This window comes from Trachurus trachurus (assembly GCF_905171665.1).
Source record: "Trachurus trachurus genome assembly, chromosome: 21".
NCBI lineage: Eukaryota > Metazoa > Chordata > Actinopteri > Carangiformes > Carangidae > Trachurus > Trachurus trachurus.
The window spans coordinates 15,840,597-15,864,697 of NC_139899.1; the positions used below are offsets into that span (position 1 = coordinate 15,840,597).

At 40.3% G+C, this 24,101-nt stretch overlaps 1 protein-coding gene across 1 annotated transcript; it reads right to left on the reverse strand.

Moving 5' to 3' along the window:
• Window positions 1-146: 146 nt before the first annotated feature.
• On the reverse strand, window positions 147-22,797 carry stk39 (serine threonine kinase 39; the record flags this gene model as incomplete). Its single annotated transcript, XM_083996667.1, has 18 exons — window positions 147-335; window positions 4,405-4,469; window positions 4,846-4,914; window positions 5,116-5,168; window positions 11,175-11,236; window positions 11,984-12,040; window positions 12,488-12,517; window positions 13,098-13,220; window positions 16,267-16,332; window positions 16,856-16,904; window positions 17,052-17,185; window positions 17,536-17,637; window positions 17,886-17,995; window positions 19,040-19,095; window positions 19,614-19,752; window positions 20,310-20,418; window positions 20,706-20,818; window positions 22,692-22,797. 18 exons carry the CDS (start codon window positions 22,795-22,797, stop codon window positions 261-263), a joined length of 1,518 nt encoding a protein of 505 aa, XP_083852793.1. The 3' UTR covers window positions 147-260.
• Window positions 22,798-24,101: the final 1,304 nt, after the last annotated feature.

The window sequence follows — 24,101 nt, forward strand, 5'->3', positions numbered from 1 at the left end:
GGTCAGAGGGGGCAGTGAGCAGGGAGGTCTGTGCTAAGGGAGTGAAGGCGAGGGGGGGCGGAGGCATAGCTTGGACACGTGGGAGGTGAAAGGGAGTGAGGGAGCAGGGAGGAGGTGGAGGAGGTGGGGAGGTTGGGTGAGTTTTCGAGGGGGGAAGGTGTTGGGGGAAGATGTTGCAGGAGGTGGTGGTGGTGTGTTCCTCAGTCTGTCTGCCCTGAACTGTCTCCCTTGTCTCACCTGCTTCAGGCACGAAGAGAGCATCAGCTAACGCTCAGCTGTGCAAAGCCGATCAGCTTCACCTCGTCCGGGATCTCCGTGTCGTCGCAGTTGGACGCCTAAGCAAAAGGAGTAAAGACATCAAGAGCGTCAGCGGGAAGGAACAGGTTGCATCCTGATACTCGGATCTCCATCACAGGAACTGATGGTGTAAAATCTCATGAACAGCTGCAGGACAACACCCTGGATTAATCAGGCGATTGAAAATATGGCTCTTTATTTCACAAACCGAAGCTGCTTAGTATTATTCTCATAACTCTGAAAACAACATTCAGGCACACAATCCAGTAATTATTAACTAGGACCTCAGTTCAGTCAATTCACTTAAGAAGAAAGTTATCCAGGTTCAGACAGACAGCTGTGTGCATAGGTTAAAAAGACGACCATAAGAATACACTGTCTGTAGGTGAGATGATCTCTCCCCATATCAATAACTCAGGTAATGGTTGATATCAAAAACTGATCGGACACTGCCACCCTCTTCTGTCTTTTTCCTTTAAAAATATAAACACCACTATGTCCTAACTTTGACCCATTTTGGGGGGGGCTGGTAGAAATCACTATCTTTCAAAGTTGATAGGTCTGACTTGTTAGAAAACACAATTTAATCAATTACATCTCCAGCAGAGATATGTTAAATTGGAGTTATGTTTCTGGTCAATATTAATTCTGGTCTGGTACTTCTCTGTCAGTATGTTGCCACAAACGACTGCTCCTACATTTCATCTATTATTGAATAATTTGATAATAAATGAAAGGCCAATTACATTATTTAGGGGTGTGCAAATGTTAATTGTGTTCTTCTGGAAAGTTTAGAAAATTACACGTGACCGTAAGTAAGAAAGTGGTTGGTCACATCTGGACAATAATAATCTGTTTTTAAATTAGGTCATCATTGGTGCCAATGCTGCTGCAGTGTTTGAGATAACAAATCCGCAGCAGTTCAGGAGAAAAGAAAAACTAAAATGGAAATGAAAAGATTAATTTGCAGTTGTAAAAATGGAATAAAACACATATCCTCTCCATTTCTCTTTTGACCAGGGGCTGTTTTTCATGGTTTAGACAAGCACTGTGGTTGTGATGCAACTAAAGCAAACCTACAGCATACAGTGGTATTTTTAACAATAGTTAGTGTTAGTTTAACTTGTACAGAGTGAGAAAGTTTAGTGCAGAAGAACTTGAGTGACCTGTCTGGAGACCTGGCATTAACCCCATGCAACAGCAGTTACATGATTTTGGAGCACTGAATCACAGTCATGCCTTTTCAGCGTCAGTGGCCGACCTTACTACTGCTCTTGTAGCTGAAGCGGACCAAAATCAACAGGGTTAACAAATCTGCTGGAAATGTTTCCTAGAAGAGTTGGATCTATTACAGTGTTATATTAAAGCAGATATCAGTGGAATGTTTTTGTTAATATAAGTCCTAAATAGTCCTATTTTCCGTCAGCAATCACTTACATGAAGTATTTCAGCCTAAACACGAGTCTCTCCGTCACTCTGCTCTGCTGTAACCCCAGGAGAAAATTTTCCTTGTGGGATACAAGTGTTATCCAATGAGGAGAGAGAACGGCATGAAGGGCTGTGTGTGCAGCCAAGGGATGCGCGTGAATGTGGTGACGTAGCACGAGGACCAATTGATGCCTGACAAGGGCGGGGGCTGCTAACTCATGGTGCGTTCAAAGAAACTCGTACTTTGTGTTTTTCCTTCCTGTGAAGTCATACCAGTTCGATCTGGTACGAGTTCACGGGTCGGAAGTTACGAGTGGCCGTTATAGGGAACTTTCACAGACAACAGGATGGTAAAAACACGAGCTACGGGTTACCTGGAACGCTACCAAGTCGTAGTTGTGACTTGAAGCTGTAACTTACGGTTTCAAAAGCCTGCCTTGAACGCAGCATTAGCCGAAACGGCCGTGAAGCTGATATCTGCTTTAATGTTTTGGAATGAGATGTTAGCCAATCACATATGAGAGATATTATAAGGATTATGGTCATATTTAGGTGTCCGTATACTGTGTCGACCATGAATTCTACAATCCCTCGGATGAACAGCTCTCACTGACAAAACACAATATTTATTGCACAGACAGTTCAACCTTCCAGGAACTCATCTCACCCCAATTTCTACGCTGCTCAGATGCTATTCACTGGGGCCAGGTTAGAGGCAGTGAGCATTTAGATTTGTCAGTGTTCGCTGAAAACCTCAGAGACTTCTTTTTCATTCAGCTATTCTCACCTAGACTCAGTATGAATGGGTGACCTAACCTCCCGTCCTCCAACAATTCACACCTGATTGGAGACAGAAACTCCATCTCCCGGGGGTCTGAAAGCCCTGCAGCTATCTGATCAACACGGTGGGACCGTTATTAAAACAGGTCACTTTTTGTGAGCTCACAGAGTCTATAGTGACCTCTTGTTCGGTGAAGCCATAAAGCTGCTCGAGTGCCACCCACGCTATAAACTGTCTGCGTAAAAAGATATGAATTGTTCCCTTAGTGAGGGTAATTATTCTCACTCACTGGGTTTTGTGACACTGCTGCTCATAACTCTTGGTTTAGAAAGAGAGGGGCTGAGCCACAGTGAGGATTTTACACTCCCTGCAGTAGAGTAGAGTTAATATATGGAAATGTAAGCATACGCATATATCTACATGCCCAAAACTGCCCTCACTCTGGCTCTCCAGAGATCCATCCACCTGCAACACTGAGAAGCTGCTGATAAAGCAAACATGGCAACAACAACAAAAAAGGTCAGTGTGTAGCTATAACACTGTGACCCAAATCACAGATGTTGTTTAGCCACAACAGAAATGTCAATAAAACATAATTTACATATTTTTGTAAAATTCTGAGATTGCACTATTGATTTATTAATAAATGCCAGTGTTTCTCTAATAGCCAGGCAGAGGTGACTCCTTAAAGTGGCACATGATGAATGTATCATGCAGTTACTCTCTGTCTGCTGTGATTTCAGATAATGTAATTAAATGAGCCGGGATCACACGCAGACATTACTGTACTCAAAACAAGTGACCCACAGGTGAACCGTGCAACACGCAGATAAATAAACAGCTTCCAGCTGCTTTTGTTATGATTTAACAAGGTGCATCACCGAGCGACGCCTGCAGCAAGAAAACAGCGGTGGTGCTGTTGGTTGGAAACTGTCTTTGACCTTTAAGTGTTTTCTTCATGCTGGAGATGAAGAGAGGCTGTCGGGAATCATGACACTTATCTCCATGAATGTGGCACAAAACAAAGTCAGACAATACAAGAAACAATAATAAAAACTAACAAATGGAAGCTCTGGTGCGAGGCTCATTCTTTCTGATGCGGAGCTGCTCAGCCGTAAAACATTTCAATTACATTACTACTTTTAATATCGGTTTCCTGCGGGCAGTAGCTATGTAGCAGTATTACACAGGGGAAAACAAACAGCACAAAAATACACATTGGATCACACTCACTAGTGGCAGATACTCAATCCTGGGGCTAAATGTGATGTGAAAATCCATTTTTATCAATTTGTCAAAACTGTATGAACAAGAAGCTTGTTTATAACATAACACATATTAAATATGGATCAACACAATAGTCTATGTGAATCATTTGTATTTAAATATGCAATGGCTATTATAAATTCAGTGTCTCTTACTTTAGTCTGAGCACAAACAAAACAGTTGAAATTAAAGTATGTAACAGTGAAATGAAAACATATTATTCTAAAAGTTTTTTGTGTGTTTGTTTTTAGATTTTTTTGTTTATTATTATAGCTCTCATATATGAGTGACAGTGAGTACATGCTGTGTGAAATATGGATAAAATTATGAAAATTATGATGTGACATTGCGAACATTAAAAAACAAAGAATATTGGTATTTGATGAAAGTTCTGTGTTGGTAGTTCTTCAGCCATTTAGTAACATCTCGAATCTCCTTCACCTTCTCAACACTGTAATAAATTCTCAATGACAGCCAGCCAGCCCATGTTGGAACAGTTTGGTTTGTTTGTGGCCTTTCTAATAACTCCAGCTGTCACACTACGAACTGAACCTCTCATCAGTAAGCTGTTTGCGGCTGGGCACGACAAACCCCTGAGGCTTTCGTCGGCTATCAATCATCTGGAAACTCACCAGCTTGAAGGTCAATACTTTGTAGGTAGTCGGGTCATCTACAATCTTCTGAAGGTTGGCAGCAACTGTAACAGTCACAAAAATAAACAAACAAGTTTTGTAATATGCACAGTGCATTTCAGGACATGTCAATAACACAAGAAAGCAATACTTTAGGAAATCAGTTCCTAAAGAAAGCAGCATTTAAGGTTATTGTTAGATTATCTTATCATGTAGAATCAGGTGCAATGTACTGTATTTAAGAAAAACAAGACATTTCTAGATTAAATTTGACTTATGTCAGGTTCTAGGGGCCAAATGAAATAAATGTCTGTCTGTGATTATAGCACTTTTAGTAACATCCTATCACTAACACACCATTAAGTAATGTTTTACGGTAAATGGCTTTGGGTAGGTATTCAAACAACACAATATTACGAGAACAGAGAGGTGTGACATTACCAACAACCACATCGTGTCCGTTGACCAGACCAGCCGAGAACAGTTCCTGGGAAACGCCATCAGCCGTGTCTGGTGAGGGAATAACATGACAAATATTGGGCCTGCAACAATCCACTTACCAGGTAATTGTGTTAGATATTGAATTAGATACTGTCATGAGCATCCCCGTTCACACACACTGCCATTAGCCATTACACACATAACAACTCTCACAGCCTGAAGCTGTTATCACAAAGCGTATATAGCACATTCGGATCAATTTAAGCTTACCTCGCCCTGGAGTGAATTCAAACCGGATGTCATTCAGCTCCTTTCTAGAGTTCCTGAAAGGAGAGACAAGTGGGTGTGTTTGCACATGGTAGTTAACAAAATGATGTTGTAGCTCCCTCATAAAAGCGGAAAATACATGACTGAATGGCAGAACATCAGGAGACAGGAGAGGAGACCGAGGTTGTGCAGCAGACATGAAAATGACTTATGTGACATATAGGCGAAGGGATGATAAGGTGGACAAGCAGCACAGATGGTGTGTGAACACTGGAGGAACAGCTTCACTGAGCTTGTCAAACATGGATGAAAATGAGGATGAAATTGGTGTCCTTAAAACTAAATTAATTGATTTTTATTTTTTATTTTTAACTGAGCTTATTCACTAACATCATTTTGAGCAGCATTTGTGTATTTCCCTCACTTTTTTAGCTCTATTTTGTTCTCCACCATCTCCCTAGGGAAATCTCTGGCTATTTATCTGCTCAGTGCTGCGTTACACTCACCAACTCACGGCTCACCTTATGCAGCTGACCATATGACTGGGAATTCATTATTGGTATTGAAATTAGGATTATTATGATAGTAGTGGGTATTATTACTATAGTGTATCAATCATGGTGTTTTGATATATTGTGATAGTATGCATGTATAAATTGACCTGTGTGTGTGTGTGTGTGTGTGTGTGTGTGTGTGTGTGTGTGTGTGTGTGTGTGTGTGTGTGTGTGTGTGTGTGTGTGTGTGTGTGTGTGTGTGTGTGTGTGTGTGTGTGTGTGTGTGTGTGTGTGTGTGTGTGTGTGTGTGTGTGTGTGCGTGTGCGTGTGTATATGTGTATTGTTGTTGTTATTGTTGGTAGTGTTTATTAAGTGAAGTGTAGTTACGATCGGAATGTATGACTGTATGTATTGATGTCTTAGTATATCATTGATGTTATACTGTACTTTATGTACCCTATGCACCTCAGGAAGATTAGTGGTCGCCAAGGCGGCAGCTAATGGGGATCCATCTAATAAACAACAATAAACAACTGTTGGCTAAGTTTGTTGCTCAAAGCCAACCAGGTAGCGTAAAGTGGGTTTTTAGAGATTTTCTTGCAGAAAACAATAACCAAACTCTAATGTTTTAGACAGGAGGTGAAAAACATTCAAGTCATTTTTGAATAATTGTTTAATATAAATGTAAATCTCCTTTCCACAAGTAAAAGAAAAATAATTGGATGCATAGGTCATATAAAAAGTAATGAACATTCAAATGGATTAAATTTTGTCTGTTTGAAAACATAAAACATACTGAGGTAGAGGACGGACTTGTTCATTAAAATGTTTTGGGTTTTATTATCTCAAAACACAGTGCTTCAATTTGAAGTGATACATATCCTCAACCCAAGTAAAATGGATAAAAATAAGCATGTATACATCCAGCTCATTCGATAGCATTAATAAAATGTGCCCTGGCGTCTTTGCAGAAACAACCTGCATTCATTTGCATCACAAAATCTGTCTTCGATATTTAGTATGTGACAGAGGAGTTGCCCCTGAACAACTACAGTAGGAGAGTAATTACCTTCGACAAGGAGGTTATTGTTTCCTTTGTTTTGTTTTGTACTAATTATTGGCCAAATCTGGGTAAAGGGGGGTGGATTTAGTTGCTTTTTCTTTTCTTTTCCTCCCTTAAGGTCGCCACACTGGGCATTTAGCACCATTTTCTCTCAATGTTCGTAGTAGTGTTTGGCATTGGCAGTGTTATGCATTTGTGGTCTTGTTAAACCAATAACAAGACTAGCACACAAATGAGGATTCAATATCAATGTGAGTCAACTTCAATTTCAGATTTACAGCCAAAACAAACCAAATAAAAAAAGCTTCTGATAGATAGACTTGAACAACAACATCTCCATTCCCTGCAGCGGGGGCAGAGGGGACAAACTGCCAAGCCGGTCGAGCCAACATGTGTCAGAGGATCGTAACCTTGCCCAAATAAAATGTGCCTTAACTCTGCCTCCTCCATGGATAAACAACAGTGGGTAGAGACAGACTACCTCAGCACCACGTGGGATGAGCCTTTATATAGAAGACTTTCACATGACACGTTAAAGTTAATATTACCTTGTTAAATAGGGCTCTGACCGTCCTCATGTTTTCACAGTTGCATTAACATTTCACCCACCATCATCTACACCCTGTATGTGTTTGACATGTGAGCTAACCAGCGCATGTGAAATATATATAATCCCACTGGACAGCTGAATGGCAGCTTCATGACACATTATTTTGTGACAGACTGTTTAAAAAATAAGTCTATCATTCCAGGTAGGAGCTCACGAAATATTTAGTGACATGAATAGGAAAGCGATCTCCAGAGCAATTCATTAAAATTGATTCCAGAGTTTTTGTAAGTAAATCATCATATTGTTGATCGAAACAGTTACTGACAGGAAGTGAGGAAAATGTTCAACACATGATGAGGCCAAGGCCAACAAACAACAGATGTCCTACAGTGTTATAACATACACTCATAGTGACTGACAGGCAGCCACTAAACAATACTTCACAGTGATAATTGGAAAATGAGTCACTGCTATGATGATACTGTGAAAATAGCCAAAGCTCAAATCTTAACAGTGCACATGGGCTGGATGCACATAAAAGAGAATTCAGGCAATCACTTTTATGTAGTGGTTAAATATGAGGTTCAGATATCACTCAGAAAACAGTGTGTTAGTAAAAAAAAAAAAAAAAAACGTTTTGAAAATGTCACAACTACACCTACCTGGTAAAGATTTTTTTTTTTTCTAATAATTTCTGAATGGCTTCCTGGAGCAAACTGTCTTACTTGGCTTTAATTATAAGGAAATTGAAATAGCATTCAGTGTGACTCTGCAGACAAATTAATTAATTCTAAATTATTGCTAGTGTACCCTGAAGCGTCCTTTAGGCAAAGCACATTAGGTCACCTGAATAATACATATTAAATGTTTACAATACTTACAATGTTAAATTCAATGATAAGGTTTCCATTGAGTTTTTTCTTTCAAGGAAATGAATTCCTATGTTCCCTATAATGTCTACAAAATTAATGAATCATTTTAAGCCAACTTCCTTGGATTTTGATTTTAATTAGGGGGCTTTAAAATAGAGCATTACATAATTATATTACTTGTAATTGATTCATCTCTCTTTTTTTTTTACTTTGGCTAGTCTATTATTCATTTAGTCTATATAAATGTGAGGAAATCTGTAAATGTTTCTGAGCCCAGCTGACATCCTCGCAGTTCTGGTTTTGCCCTACTAAAATTCTTAAACCTAAAAATATATAATAGGCCAAACGGAGAGAGCTGCTGACAGACTAGTGACTAGTTAAAAAAAAGCACGTTGACATGGAGATGTCACCTCAGGACCCTGTTTAGTGAACCAGTTTGCATCTGTGCTATTTGAGCTATTTGAGCTCCAATGACAAAGCACCAACAGCCAAGTATATTATGCAAAGTCTTAACGTCCTCTTTAAACTACTGACAATGCCTTTCTCAGGAGTCCTGCCTTTATGAAAAAAGGAAAGGAAGAAAAAAGATTGAACAAGTTCCAAACAAAATGTTGACATAAATCCAATCATGCTGCTGCTTTTCCCTTGTCACTGCCACTGAGGGGATCGTATTACCATAAACTCATACTAATCAGCTGTAACTCATTTATTAGTAGAGAGCGGAGACCAATTAGCTGTTTATTTTGTTCTTTCAAATGTAATGACACTGATGGATTATTATTTTACCATTACTGTATTAAAACTATTACAAATTGTAAAAGCCATTGTAAATGGTTCCATCATGGTATAATTTTGTACCTGAGAACAAACAGTCAGATCCAGGGTTATTTAACTGCTTCTTGTCGACAATGAGGACTAATGAGAAACTACTGGATTGCTCATTTTAGCCAGCCAGCTTTAAAATGATAAATGGTCACTTCAGACAAATGACCTTGACTTAGTTAAAAACCACTCTCATTATTGGTGAATTTGAGCTATCTGAAAGAAAACCTCACTGATAATTCAGTTAACAGATCCTTATTTAAAATATAAAATATTTTAAACACATGAAAATCCATCAAAATGTACCATACATCTAATATTCCAGATAAATCCTTCATTTTAATCACCCTGCTTTAGAAATACTGCTTCTTATGCAGGTCTCATACTATTCGGGAGGACCATAAATATCTCTTCTGCCCCCAAAACATAGGAACACAGCCAAAGAAAAGCCCAAAATATGAATGCAGCAGCCTCTCATCGTATAATACCCTCTGTGCTGATTCACTTTAAAACATACCAGCCAAATCCTTCTCAACACAAAAAAAGTCAATTTTCTCCAAATGAAACATTCCCTAGGGAAAACATTGCTGCAAACCTGTTTGCTCGCTCTTATTCAAAAGAAAGCAAAATGCTGCTAAAACTTGATTCTAAGTCAGTGTTACACACCATCTGTTCAGATGGGGAGAGATTTGGCCTATTATAGAGCATTTGAAGGATAAACTGTACACAAAGAGGAGCTTGATGTTATTCATCCTTTCAAAGGGTTCCTTATATCTTGCTGCTACATCAAATAAAATGTCAGCTTTCTGTCAAGTATCTTTTATAGTTATGGAAAATATAAAACAAAATACAAAATTCTCATCGTCAACACATCTTCCCCTTTAATACTGAAAGGTCTAGGTAATCCACCAGGGCAGAGAGGAGCATCTAAACCTTTGGATTTCTGTGGATAAAAAAAATACTGTTAAGCTTTTGGACTTACATCTCAGAAAGCATCCACCACATGTGTATATCTCTAATACTGAATACTTGAGCTGAAAAACCAGAGAGAGGACCTGATGCAGCGGCCACATTAAACACAGTCAGCACAGTTCTCTGTAAAGGACATTCATTCATGTAGTGCACGACTCTGCTTTGACACATTTTCACAAGCGTCTTCTTTAAGTTACCAGGACCATTTAAAGCTACATATGTCGTAACTGTACAAATGATAACCAGATTAAATCTGTTTGTCGAATTGGGAGCTAGAAAACACACAGACTGATCAAACATCACTAAACCCAAGAGCAAATTGTGAAACTGAGGAAGAGAAAAAGCCCAAACTTTTAAAACTCTCTGTCTGTTCCCTCTCTGTTGTCGCTGCCAGGTTAGAAAAATGACTCTTTACCATCCACATAAACAGTTTGCCACCTCCTGTTGTGTCCAGACCACTCTGCTTTGTTAGTCAGCACAGACGGAAATGGTTGTCTGTGCTATGCTGGACGCCTGGGGAGGAACCTTCAGATGCCTGTTCAACCAAGAGTATGCTCTGCAACCAGCTCATCTGGGAGCTACAGGCAGACTTTCAACTGGCCAAATACACACCATTGTCTGTCTGCTGCCATCTCTCTTAAACTACACCACCCCCACCCAGTTCTCTCTTTCTTCCCACTTGTGAGTTTGCATTCTGAGTAACAATGAGACGAGAAGTAAACTACATACAAATACTGAGCAAGTTCATTTTCTGATCATATCTACTGTAAAAGGTGCTAATTCTGTTGTTTTCAAACAGGGAGTATCCTATATTGATGGCATTACTCTGAATCTTTATCAATATGACGATGTGCTTAGAAACAGCACTGTGTGAAAGAGACAGGAGGTGCTACAAGTCCAAACAGTCTAAGGCAGAGGAGCAATTTGTGGATGGCAGCCAGAGACCCAGTGGAGCGTCAACACCCTCCTCCCTAAGACACAACCGGTGAGACAGAGTGAGATGAGAGGGTCCACGGACCAAACCCCTCTGACGCAGATAAATATCGGTCATTATGTGTATTAGTAAGGTGCACGTTGAGCATAAAGTGGAGAGATGATGATGATGAATCCAGAAATGTAGCTGTACTCTGAAAAATCTGCTTCACATTTCTGCTTTTTTGCTCCATGGAAACAGAGAGATCTCAACACTGCTTTTTGACCCCTCCCCTCCCCGTGCTGCCTTTTCTTCTTAAAATTGCCTGATGTGCCAGCCTATGATGGAGGACATTATCTGAAAACATCAGTCTTACCTTAGCCGTAGTACCATGTTCACAGCACCTTGAATGTATGGTGTATCCACATATGGTTCAACCTGAATGAGAGAAGAAGAAAAAATCATCTGATGGTGAGTTATTTTTCATCTTGTGTAAAAAAAAAAGATGCGAAGGTCGGGCAACAGAAATGCTCTCCACGAAGGAGAGAACTGAGCTTTGCAATAAACAAGAAGAAAGAAATAAACCACAGGTGCATATTTAGTGACCACACACTCGCCCACATGGGTGATAGTGTCAGAAAACTGTCTCCAATTTATTGCAGCAGCGGGGAAAAGTTATGAGGGGAAAAAGGAAAAGGGACGATACATTAAGGAGTATTGTGAAAGAATCTATCAACATTATCAATACCATATTACAAATTGGCTTTTTTTTCTCTACAGCGAGAAATGGATTTTGGGGGTAAGAAACGACTGCTGAGTAGCTGTCAGAGTTAATTCCCGACAGGAGCACAAGACTACACCTCAAACTGCTTTGGCTCATTTTCAAAATGACAATAGCCTTAGAAAATGGGTTACAATGGCAGAGAGTCTTTAGATGAGATACACCCAGGCTATGAGCTGGCATTGTCAGGCAGACAGCCATTTACTCTGAGTTATTACTGCTGAGAGCATCCCTCCTGGAGAAGCAGCACACACACACACACACACACAGATGCATCCACCCACGGACACACGCACACATGTACAGTTATGCACATGCATACACGTACACAAACACCAAGACAATCAGTGCGGCATCAAGGTCACTGAATCGTGACAAATGAGTGCTGCTGCTGAATCCCTCACCTCGGGATGCTGAATAGACAACCCTTCAATAGGAACATTGTTGGCATTCTCCTCATTCTAGGAGGAACAAAATGAGAGGCATAATTGCACAAATGCTATTACATCGTCTGTAAATATCAAAGAGCTCATCTTATAAAGACAACACAGGAAAGTCAATTCACAATAATCAACGAGAAGAAATTTAGTGGCCTCGTCTGACAGTTTAAAACAGGTGCTTGGCTGTTTTCATTTAAAAATAATAATAATAATTTAAAAGAAAATGTTGGTGAAACAACATTCATAATTGAGTTCATGATTCTTATACAAGCTTCAGCCTGAGTGGGCCAGTTAATTGCATTTCCAAAAATGCCCCTATGCCAAGTTATCAAATCGTACAGCAGCAGAGAGGATAAAGCCTGTGTGTGTTTATGTGTGTGTGTGTCCATGACAACTCGTTTGCACCAAAATGCTCAACTTTTTTACTGCATGTTAAGAGTTTGTGTACGAGAGGGAGGACTAACTTACATCTTTGGCCTCATCTTTGACCCTTCGTGACTGGAGGGAAAAATCAAACACACATTTACATTTTCATACTCATGAGTGCAACACAACAATAATGATTTTTTTCCGAGATAATTTACAGGAAATTAACAACACATCCTAATGAGAATACTAGAAGCAACATTTTATTTTTTAAATCATTACTTTTGGTGACATATTATTTATTGCATCACACATTAAAGCGGAGTATCTTTATCAAAGAGCCCTTTGATCATAGCTGTCTACTTCCTCCTGCCTCAAATCCTTGCAGCTATCTTCCAGCTCATTAAAGCGACCTCATGACAGGCTCTCTCAGAGATAAGCCATCTGTTATCCAAAAAGCTAACTGATCAGGGAGGGAAGGAATGTACAGGGTCAAAGACATGAGGGGAAGTTACACAACGGTTTGATTTACAGCCTAGACATGACATGCAACAATAGCAACAAACACCTCCGTAACTGGTGAATTCTCAGTTTCTATACTCGAGAATAATCTCCAACAGGCATCACAAAAGTTGTTACTGATATACACATTTGAAGTGTTTGAAGAGTGAGTGCCCCCTGCTGTGGAGGGCCTCTGTGGCGTCTCACCTACCCTGCCCTGATTGACCGCCGCCTTGCCCTCCTCGCTGCCCTCGTCCAGCTCGTCATCGCTCCACTCCCAGTCGCCATCCTCTGTCTTGTGCAAGTGGCCGCTGGAGCCCGGGACCCTCCTCACCTGGACCACGACAACACACAAGCCGGCACACTCAATATCAGTGACATCATTCAGATTTTTTTTTCAATTGAATATGTAGGTGCATTGAGCTGTAACCATGAATCCATTCAGTTTTATGGTTTGTTAGATCACTCCTTGCTGACATGTGATGAAAAGCATTAAGCCACATTCAAGTCATTTAGCCAGTTGAATACGTCTGGTATGTCAATGTGTTGTTGCTATTACGAGAAAAAAGTCTTAGTTATTGAAAGATCCTTTTGATGTTGCAAAAAGGTTTTTTTCACATTGTCATTTATAAGTAATTCATTTATTGCTACTGTAATTTATTGCTTAAAATGTCTTACAATTAACTAACATTGACAATTTTTATTGATAGATACTATGAATACATTTCATATGGACAGCAAAATCCTCCATACAAAAATATTTTCATCTCTGATGAAGACCATGAAAGAATATTTAATCTTATTTTTGTATTTCTTTTTTAAGTTACAGTATGTATACACTAGCTGCTCAGTGCTCCTATGGAAACCTTAAGGTTCAATAAAAGTATTACAATCCATTTAGAGGGCACAGCCGGGGTACAGCGCAGTGAGTAAAAGGAAAACATTGTAAATCATATGGAAAGGCAACATAAGAGAGATATCCAATGCCATTTAAACCTGGTTAAACACCAGTGGTAATATAACTGTGAATGTAACCAGCATAACAAAGCACATAATTATGGCCTTGGTAAAAGCCTGTAATTTGTTGCACTTCCACATCCTGGCAGAGCGTGTAAGACATGCAACACACGACTAGTCCAGCAGCGAGGTGAGGTGAGGCATAAGAGCACCACAGCGTTACAGAAGAGACAGCACACAGAAGTATAGGCCACTACCACCATTGTTCTCCTCAGCTCTAGACAAGGTCAAAGTTGAAGAAGCACTACCCTTCTGCTGGTGTCAGGTTTATTTTCCAAACCTGACATAGAACCAAGGCTCCCCCGCTTCTGTTCAGAGTCCTTGAGCAGAACAGACACAGATCAATGCACTCTGCAGCCATACATGATAACCTGACCAACATTCACACACACACACACACACACACATATACACGAAAAGACGCCAAATACAGAACCACCCACTGTAAATGTACAGAAACACGTGGGAACAGAAACATCTGACAGAAACATCTCATATACGGATGTAAAAAATCAGCCATTGCACAGATAAAACTGCTTCACACTCGGGTAAAATGCTCTGAGTCTTGAAATCAGGCTTCAGAAAACGCCCATGCAGAACTCCAATCAGTATCCTATCATTGCTTGTGCAGTGGACCATACATTTGAACTCAATATCAATCCCCTTCTACTTCCCCACGGTTCATTATGTAACAAATCAATGAGAGCAGCCCGTTACCTTGGCTGTAAACCACTAATGTCTAATCTTTCAACAATATTCTTATCCAGCTGCTCTATTGTGGGTGTCAGTGTGCCCTCTGCTGGCTACTCAACGCTACATGTACTTACCGTCTCTACAGAATGACTCTGCATGTAATCTATTTTAGATTCATATTTCAAATAAGTCTTTTTGGTGACAGCTGAACAGAGAATCTGCCAACTGCTTTTCATTAGTGGGAGTATTTTCAAGGAGAAGCTACGTCCCCTGTTAAAGCCCATTTAAAACAGTAAAAAGTTTTATACCAGTTGCTTGGCTTAAAGTCTCATCTCCTAAATCCCCATAGTGTTTGTTTCCTTGGAGATGGATAGCATGTGTTAACCATGACCATAGAAAGTAAAAGAAAACTCTACAGAAACACAACATGAACGACCAGGAGCAGAAGGACAAAAGAAAGCTATTCACACTCTTCCAGTGCACAGAGGCTGACAGATGTGGGCTGGTTGTATGAGGAGGAGTTGAAGGTTTGGACATACCTGTGCAAGATTTTAAGGTGAGTAAGGACACAGTAGTGTTCCCATAAAGTGGTCACAGCATCCTGAGATGACTCTCTCTGCAGTATTGCTTGTCTCTGCAAGCTCTGTTTGCTGAGCGTATAACGTAGACGATTCTTTGAGTCAAATCAGCAAAAAAAAAAAAAAAAAAAAGGCCAAGGACACTGCCTCTGAACATTTCATCCACTCAGAGTATCGGGTGAATCAGGCTGTATAGGCTCTGCATGCGGTCTAATTTTACACTTTTAACAGGAATCCACGCGTAAAAACACATGAAAGAGCATTACACAAAGTGCCTGTATTTCCATTAATATTTATCATTTGGCAAACGTCTTGCTGTGAAATGCTGTAACGCTGCAGCTCATTTAAGACCCATTTCGCATAATTTGTGTTGGAGCTGTACCGGCTAAACCTAATAGAGGAAATTCATGTAGCGTATTAGCAATGGGTGCCCTTTCAGTCAGAGTTATGTGTACTACAGTTACCACATTAACCATCAACAAACCTCAACAGCACACACTACTCCCACCATGGGTGCCCTCCTCTTTATTGATACCCTGCCGTGTTCGTGCGTAATGTTCACGTCATACACAGTAACGGCCCCGCTCTCCACCATGCCCTCCATTTGCTCCCAACTATGTCAGTGAATTTCCACCCCTCCGCTCAGCCACTGTGCCTTTCAGCAATAGCCCTCTGTTCCCATTTCTGTCCTGGCCATCCAGGCGGAGTGCTATGTGAAGCCAATATCAGCTGTGCCTGAAAATCACATTTCCTCCTAATGAACTGCAAACAACTGAGCAAGCAAAGTGAACAATATTGTGTTCATTTCTGACACCAAATGTTAACAATTCATTTAATCCGTTCGTCTTGAGTGTGCCACACGCAGAGAGCTGCGCACAACTTGAGTACATCTACACCATTTGACTCTGCAGTGGCCCTTATTTTTAAATCATATGCACAACATGACGGGGTTGAGGTGCTGCAGAGAGTCAGAGTGAATAGCTTGTGTTGACTGTAAATGCAACAATCAGTCAATCCCAGCCCTCTGCCATAATTTGTTAATGTTTAGTCAATAACAGAGTTATTTTACAGGTGGAGTTTGTGTAAACATACCTTCTTAGCTCGCTGAGAAATCTTTGGTGCACGACACAAGAGCTTTTCAACTAGATATTCTCTGTTCTGCAAGAGAAGAATCAAAATATGAATCACAGCATCATTGAAACACAGTGAACTAACATGATAGAAACATGGTAATGAGTCACAAAGAGCTCACAGAGAGCTTTAATGGCAGCCCTCAGAAATCAGTCATATAAAAGTTGTGAAGTCATTTTCTTGAAATGTTAAATGTTAGACCAGTGACTACAACGGAAACAATACAGTGAGCTTCTCCCATGTGTTCGTACTGAAATGTACACGATACAAATTTTGGAACACACTTTTAAATAATCACTATCTTTAAATTCTGAAAATCCTATGCTTGTAACTCAAAAACATCCAAAGACTCTGAATCACTGTGTCACAGAGGAATCAACTTCAACTAGACGAGGATGGAGAAATGAATTTGAGATTATGAGATTCCAAGAATATATGACCACAGTAAACAAATCAGAAAATATTAAGATATAGGGCATAACAGAGGCAGAGCAGAGATAACAAAACCAAACAAAGAGCATGAGTCAGACATGTGAGATGAAACAAATACCTTGGCCTTCTGGAAGAATTTACACTTCAAAAGCTCTGCGGCTGTCGGCCTGGAGATAAAGAAAAGTACCATTGTTGGAAAACATATCTCAGCACAGCACTCGCAGAATGTTAATCAGTTTTTTTTTTATTGATCACAAATTGCATCAGCTCTCCTCACTGAAATATTTGGCTGATATGTGGAAAGCAGAGCTAACCTTTTGGCAGGATCCTTCTGAAGGCACATAGTTATTAGCTTTCTAAACGATTTGCCGTATTTTTTTAGCATTTCCTTGTCCTCCACACCCGTCTCTAGAGTGGGTGGATCGTTCTGTAGGGTAAGCATTAAAACCTGTAAAGACAGGAAAAACAGTCAGAGCTGCTCACAAAACCCAAATAGTGTAGATGAGGAAAAGAAACTCAAAGCAGGAAACTGAAGCAGCAACGTTGTGAAAACTAAAAGTAACTAGTTCCTTTAGATTAAAGGTTGAGTCTTTTTATTAGTTGGGTGGTTAGAGCGAAAGCAAAAGTGAAAAATGTATTTTCTTGCAAATAAAGAGACAGACTTTAAGAGAATGGTTATTGAGACATTTATAGGACCCTGTTTTCTTCTTGTCTGTTCCAGTGCCAGTGAAAAATACAAGTGCCGCTCTGACACCACACTGATCAAATAACACCCAAACACACATGCAGAGGACTCACCTTCATAGGAGGGTAGCGGTGATAGGGTGCAGAGCCCGTTGCTAACTCTATGGCTGTAATTCCAAAACTCCATATGTCTGCTTTGAAATCGTAGCCTCGTACCTGTGGACACAGAGTTACAATCATCTGTAACGTCACAGGATGACGCTCAAGTCTGAGAGACTTTAAGTTAATGTGGTTAAACAAAGGACAACAGATTTATAATCAAATTAATTAGCTGTGGAATCATGTCAGATAACGCATTAGCACATGCCCCACACAAGCAAACTCTGGCAAATGCATACTATACAGGACATTAAGTAGCCCTAATAAATGTTTACAATGCTTTGTATGGACTGAGACACACTCACCTGTTCCATCACCTCTGGTGCCATCCAGCACGGTGTGCCAACAAAGGTCTTTCGTACTTTGTTTCTTGTCATATCCCCTCCTGTAGCCAGGAATGCGCTTACCCCAAAATCTAAAAGAAAATGATAAGTAACGCACCATTAAAACCTATTGTAATATGAAAAAATATGGGTTGCGATAATGTTGTACTGAATTTGTCCTCTGGTAGGGCTTTTTTAATACGCTCAGATTCTGGGTTAAACCACTTTTCCACTGACCTGTTGCTGTGGGTAAAACATCTATGTCAAAACTGTCACATTATAAATGCAAAACCAAAAATATTGTATACATTTTGGGTAAGCTAAGAAGGATATTTGCTGTAAACATCAGTCTGTTTGTGCTACTTAGATTCTTCTGATCTGTGTCTTTAGTGATACACTACTTTTTCACAGGAAATTGCTCCACCTGTTCAAGTAGCAAAAGCACAAGTGGTGTTAGTAATTTCATTAAGTCTGCCAGAAATTACAGTGATAACATGATGCTGAGTAGAGATTCTGACAGAGAAAATACATTATGCCCCATCTGGTGAAAAGAGCTGCTGGGAGTGTCAGTGAACTGCTAATTAAATGACTGCAAAAGCCTCAATCAGTGGCAGCCACTGCCAAATGAAATATTGTTAACACAGACATCACACAACCAATTCAGCTCACTGACTGATTGATAAAAGCAGTAATAGTTTATCTTTTTGTATCTGATTCCACTTCATAATGTATTCCTCCAAGTAGGTACAAGCATCTCATTTTTATACAGTGACGTGTTAAAATGTCTTACACAGAAAGCATCCGTTGTAAAATATGTAAAAAATAAAAATAAAAAAAATTATGGTTTGCATCCAGTTATTAGTCCTTACTATTAGACTAAACTGGTAGATCAACTAGCTTTAAAAAGCAGCCAGTTTCAGTGTAGGGACTGAATAATTAGATATGGAGTTATTCATCAGGCTCATGTCAGTGCTGCTTGATATATGATGACAGAAAGGGTGTAAACATGCATTACCATTCCTCTTCAACTGATACAATCTATGGATTATATGACATAATCTCAGCGTTTAGTTTCAAACCAAAGGGAGGCTTAAGAAAGTTCAGCATTACAACTTGCGGCCCAATGTTCAACACACCTGCAATCTGAACAGATCCGTCCTCTCCCAGTAGTATGTTCCCAGCTTTCACATCCCTGAGGTCAACAAAACACAGAGTCACACACCAAAGTCATGTGGAGCAGCATTGATTCTTCCGTTCGTGTGAATCTGTCCCACCGCCCACCATTATCTGGCCCTCTGCCCAAAGGGGGCCGGCTCTCACTGACCTTGAAACCCCGGAAGTTTACACATCTGGAGGTCAATATATATAATTACGTGAACAGTTTTCATTTTCATTTTTTATACTTTTAAGCCAGTTTATAAAATCTTATCCAGGGCACCTGACAATGCAGTCATTACATTACTATATTATAAGTTTCTCAATTCTCATATTATCTAATATAATAGTGAGTGGATGTGTGTCTAGTGAGTGGATGTGTGTTGTGTGTGTGGGTGCCACTGTGCTGAGCCCCCCCTTTTCTAGTGCTTTTTGGGTGCTATATATTTTCCTGCTATGCTATGTATTCTCCTCTGTGGTATGTATACAATGACAATAAAGAAACTTTGAACTTTGAACTTAATTAAAAATAAAGTCACAACAGCAACGCGTTACCTGTGAATTTGTCCATTTCTGTGCAGATAGTCCAGGCCCTCTAGGACTTCTTTTAATATAGTTGCAATGATGGGCTCATCTAGAGCTCGGTTTTTGTCCTCGTCTTTGCTTGTGTGCTTAATAATGTCCAGCATAGAGCCTGAAAAATACACCAAAGGAAGACAGAAACACTGGGTTCATTTGGCACATTTTACAGGCACAAGACAAATGAGCTGCACGGTGCAGTCATTACATGATCAATATCTGCAAGTGCAATCTATTTCAGCATCTGATAATTGTTTGTTCAGCAGTTAACCATGACAGGTACATGGCAGCACAATGAAGTAACATCACCGCTACTCTTTCTTCATGGGGGACACTCGATGAACAAAGGTGCATCATCAGACTGCAGATGTTATTTATAATGGCAGGAAACCAAGAGTGCGTTAAACCCTCTCAATAATTGATTATGATATACAGTTTGATTATTTTTTTATGCAGTTTGTTATGTATGACTGTGCTATTATTTTCATTAGAGACGATTGAAGTGTAAGTCAGTTGTAACTCAGGTAGGTGTTAACCTAGTTTCCAGCAGATCAAAGCACAGACATGAAAAAGGGCATTTACAGTGTATCATCATCACATTCACTGAGTGCCCATGCATTATTAAGACAGAGGTGGGATTAGGTTCCACGCAGGTTGGGAGGTGAAGCTTACCTCCACTCAGAAGCTTCATGACTAACCAAAGTTCATCCTTGACCACAAACGAGGTGTAGTAGGTGACAACGTTGGGATGGTAGCACTGGCTCATTGCCTGAATTTCTTTCTGTTGTGGGGGAGAAATGACAGGACATGTCACTTTTTTTATAACTTGATTTTCAACAATAGAGAGGGTGGTATATTAACATACACGTTTATGCAGCAAATTATCCAATGAAACAACCTGCACAGTGCATTATAAACATATATTTCTCATTGATAAAAGATATCAATACCAGTATGTGTTTTAGAGGTGAAGTGGTGGTAGTAGTAGTAGTAGTAGTAAGGCATGAGCGAGGTACAAAAACACTGCGCACACATGCTGTGAAAATAGCCCGTATTTATTGTACTCACCAACAGCTCATCCATGCTGGTCTGGCATTTTTCCAGGTTGATTCTCTTTATGGCCACACGCTCCTGTCTGGGGGTACAGAGGGCCGCCTGCACCACAGCTGTGGCCCCGCTGCCTGGAATCACAGCCACAACAGAGCAGTGACAAAGTAGACCGGAGCAAAGAGAGACACTCCGCTCACACACACACACATACACACAGAGCTGGAAGACAACTTTTATTTTGTTAAATGAAACATCACGGCTTTAGGCTTCACAGCCTTTCTCTCTCCTCGTGTGTGTTTTCGTGTGTTTATGTTATGGGTATTCATCCTTCATGTGTGCTGGCTGAAACATTGGACACACACCATCACATAAGCTGACTTGAAGTACGTACAGCGCCTTTTTTCTTCTTCTTCCTCTCTTTCTTCCACCCCCTCCACATGATGGCTTGTTTACTTGGTTCATTACAAATCAGGCTTCACGCTGGAGTAGTGATGTTGTTCACACCACGAAGCCGTGACACACAACATATTGCTCGCCAACTGTTAGCGGCAGATAAGGAGTGAAGAACGCGTGAGATTGGACTGTTCGCCAGTTGTTTATGAGATCAGAGGGGGGGGTCTCACTAGGTCTCCACAGTCAGCAGCAAGCAGCTGTGGTGTTACCTCTTATCAACAGTGATACAACTTATCAGCTCATCTGCACAGTACAGGCGTTTGCCAAAGTTTTCTGGCAGCTTCCTTTGGTGACTTACAATATATTTGAGATTTCCATTGTTGTTTTATTGAATAATTGATATAATGATTGACAACAACAATAAATTAAGGCTTTCTTGACTTGTGCAGATACAGTTTAAAGAAGGTTTGAAGTTTTTTAAATGTCCAAAGGAAAACAAACGTTTAAAAAAACTCAAAAAAGAAGAAAGAAAAAAAAAACTACAACCAATATCCCGAGTCTGCATAGTAGTAGTGCAAGAAAACACACATTCAGTGGGTTTACCCTAATGATAACATGCACAATACAGTCACCATTGCTTAACAAGTGAGCATGTCTAAGTTCACTGTCTGTAATGTGTCAATCAGCATTTTCACAGAATATTTATCACCAACTCACTTGTTTTATTTAAACGTTGTGGTTTGAGTTGTGGTTTGTTGGTTGGACATAATGGCCAAATTCAGAGTTTTTCCTGACAGTTAACTAAATGATTACTAGAGCAAAAATAAATCAATAGATTAATCAATAGTGAAAAGTGTTATAGTGGCAGTCCTGGTGGAAAGTAAGCCTCTCACTTTTTTAGTGTGAGTTAAATTACTTGCCATTATTCAAATTATCACATTGAATAGGCTATAAATAATAATAATAATAATAATAATAATAATAATAATAATAATAATAATAATAATAATAATAATAATAATAATAATAATAATAATAATAGCTGTGTGGTCATCAAGGTATTTTTCTGACACTGGTCAGTGGTCACTTTAAAAATGTGATCGGCTAACCACATCTGTCTGTGTGTGTGTGTGACCACAGACAACACAACTAGCAGTGATGTCTCTCCACGACCACCACAGCATCTGTGATTTCAGTCATGTCTGATGAACTGGACACGTGCCATGAGCTGGCATCGCTGGAGTAGGTCTCTATTATCCATCCGAGCCGCCGAAAAACGCACTTGGGGAATGTGACATTTCCAACACCTCCCTCCCTCCCCAGCGCAGCAGCGGCAGCGGCGGCGGCAGCAGCAGCAGCAGCAGCAGCAACCTGTATTTCAGCCTCACCTCAGCCTCGTCTGAGTCACTGACACATCTGCCGCTACAGACCGGTAGTCTCTAAAATGTGCCTGTTAACATCCGCATTGCAAAGCATTGCAGGAGGCTACTGCACACACACGAGAGAGGAGAAAAAAGCCGGTAGGCCCTCGTCGTCATTGCCAGCTGATAACCCCATGCCTCCCCATGACCACAGTGAGCGGCCAGGACGCAGCTCCCTCCCGCTACTAACCTATGACTTCCTGCAGCTCGTACGACTCCCTGGTAATTGGCCAGCTGGTTGTCAGCGCCGGTTGCGGGTGGTGGACAGGAGCCGGAGATTCGCCTTGATCCGCCATGATGATGATGATGATGCGCTAGTTAGCAGCCTCACAGATACAGAGAGGGAGACAGAGAGAGGGAGAGATGGGGGGGACGGGGAGGGAGGGAGGGAGAGAGAGAGAGGAAGAGAGAGACAGAGAGAGAGAGGGAGAGGGAGGGAGAGAGAGAGAGACAGAGAGAGAGAGAGTCAAATTTGACCTCACCTCCTCGGTACAAGTGTCAGCTGGCAGCTGCAGCAGCACAACTACCGCTAGCGATGAGCACAACCCGGAAAATAACGGACCACAGACACATGCGCGCATTCACGCGCATTCTCAAACGCATAGGCTACACACTATACACGCGACACACAAGTTGACTACACAGTGGCTGAAAATGAACAGGAAGACATTTATTGACATCACTAATATGAACTGTGAGGCGGAGAGAGGCTTCAGTTCATATCTGACAGTGTTTTCGTGTGCGTGTAATAATGTAGCGACAGTATTAGATGACTGTGTGTTGGTTGGTTTATTATCATGTAAAACGACTTGACAGCTGCTTTGTGTGATACAGTGACATGAGTGGCTGGCGGCGCTTCAATGTGTCACATGCAGTCAGAGGTGCAGATGATGTTGTCGACACTGTCCAGTAGATGGCGCCATCACATCTTCATCCAGACTGGTGACAGACGACTGGAGGACAAAGACACCACACTGAAGAACTGAGCATATGAGCATTATTTATCATAAACGATTATAGATCAGTATTTATCCCTATTATAAATGTTTTGATATGTTTTGAGAAGATATACACTTTATCTATCAAGAATAAATCACATTGTCACATTTCATGAGAAGAAAACACACAATTGCCCCAGCTTCAGGGGCAATTGTGTGTTTTTTTGGACTATGATGAGAAATGACATCTCCAGCTGTAGGATGTTGTGACTGCAAATAATTGAGACTGAGCATGATCAATAATTATATAATCACAGCTGCTTTCCCATGTGATTGATTTTAATTTATGGCCTTTTTTTGTATTTTTTTATGGCCTAATCTGTAACTATTCCTCTTGGTTTATCTTTCATAAAAACAGTGTGCCATTTATTATGTTGGCTAATAGTCGCATGGCATAAAGTCTATGTTTAGTGCTCATGAACATTGGATTACCAGTTTACACCTAAACTAATGCAGTCCATGAATTCTGCTTTATTATGCTATTTTTTGTACTTAGATTTTAATAGGACATGTTTCTAACTTTTTACTGATGTAAATGTACTGGAAAGAAAATTAGAAACACTTAGGCTATTTGCATTTTTTTTTCTATAGATTATAATTTA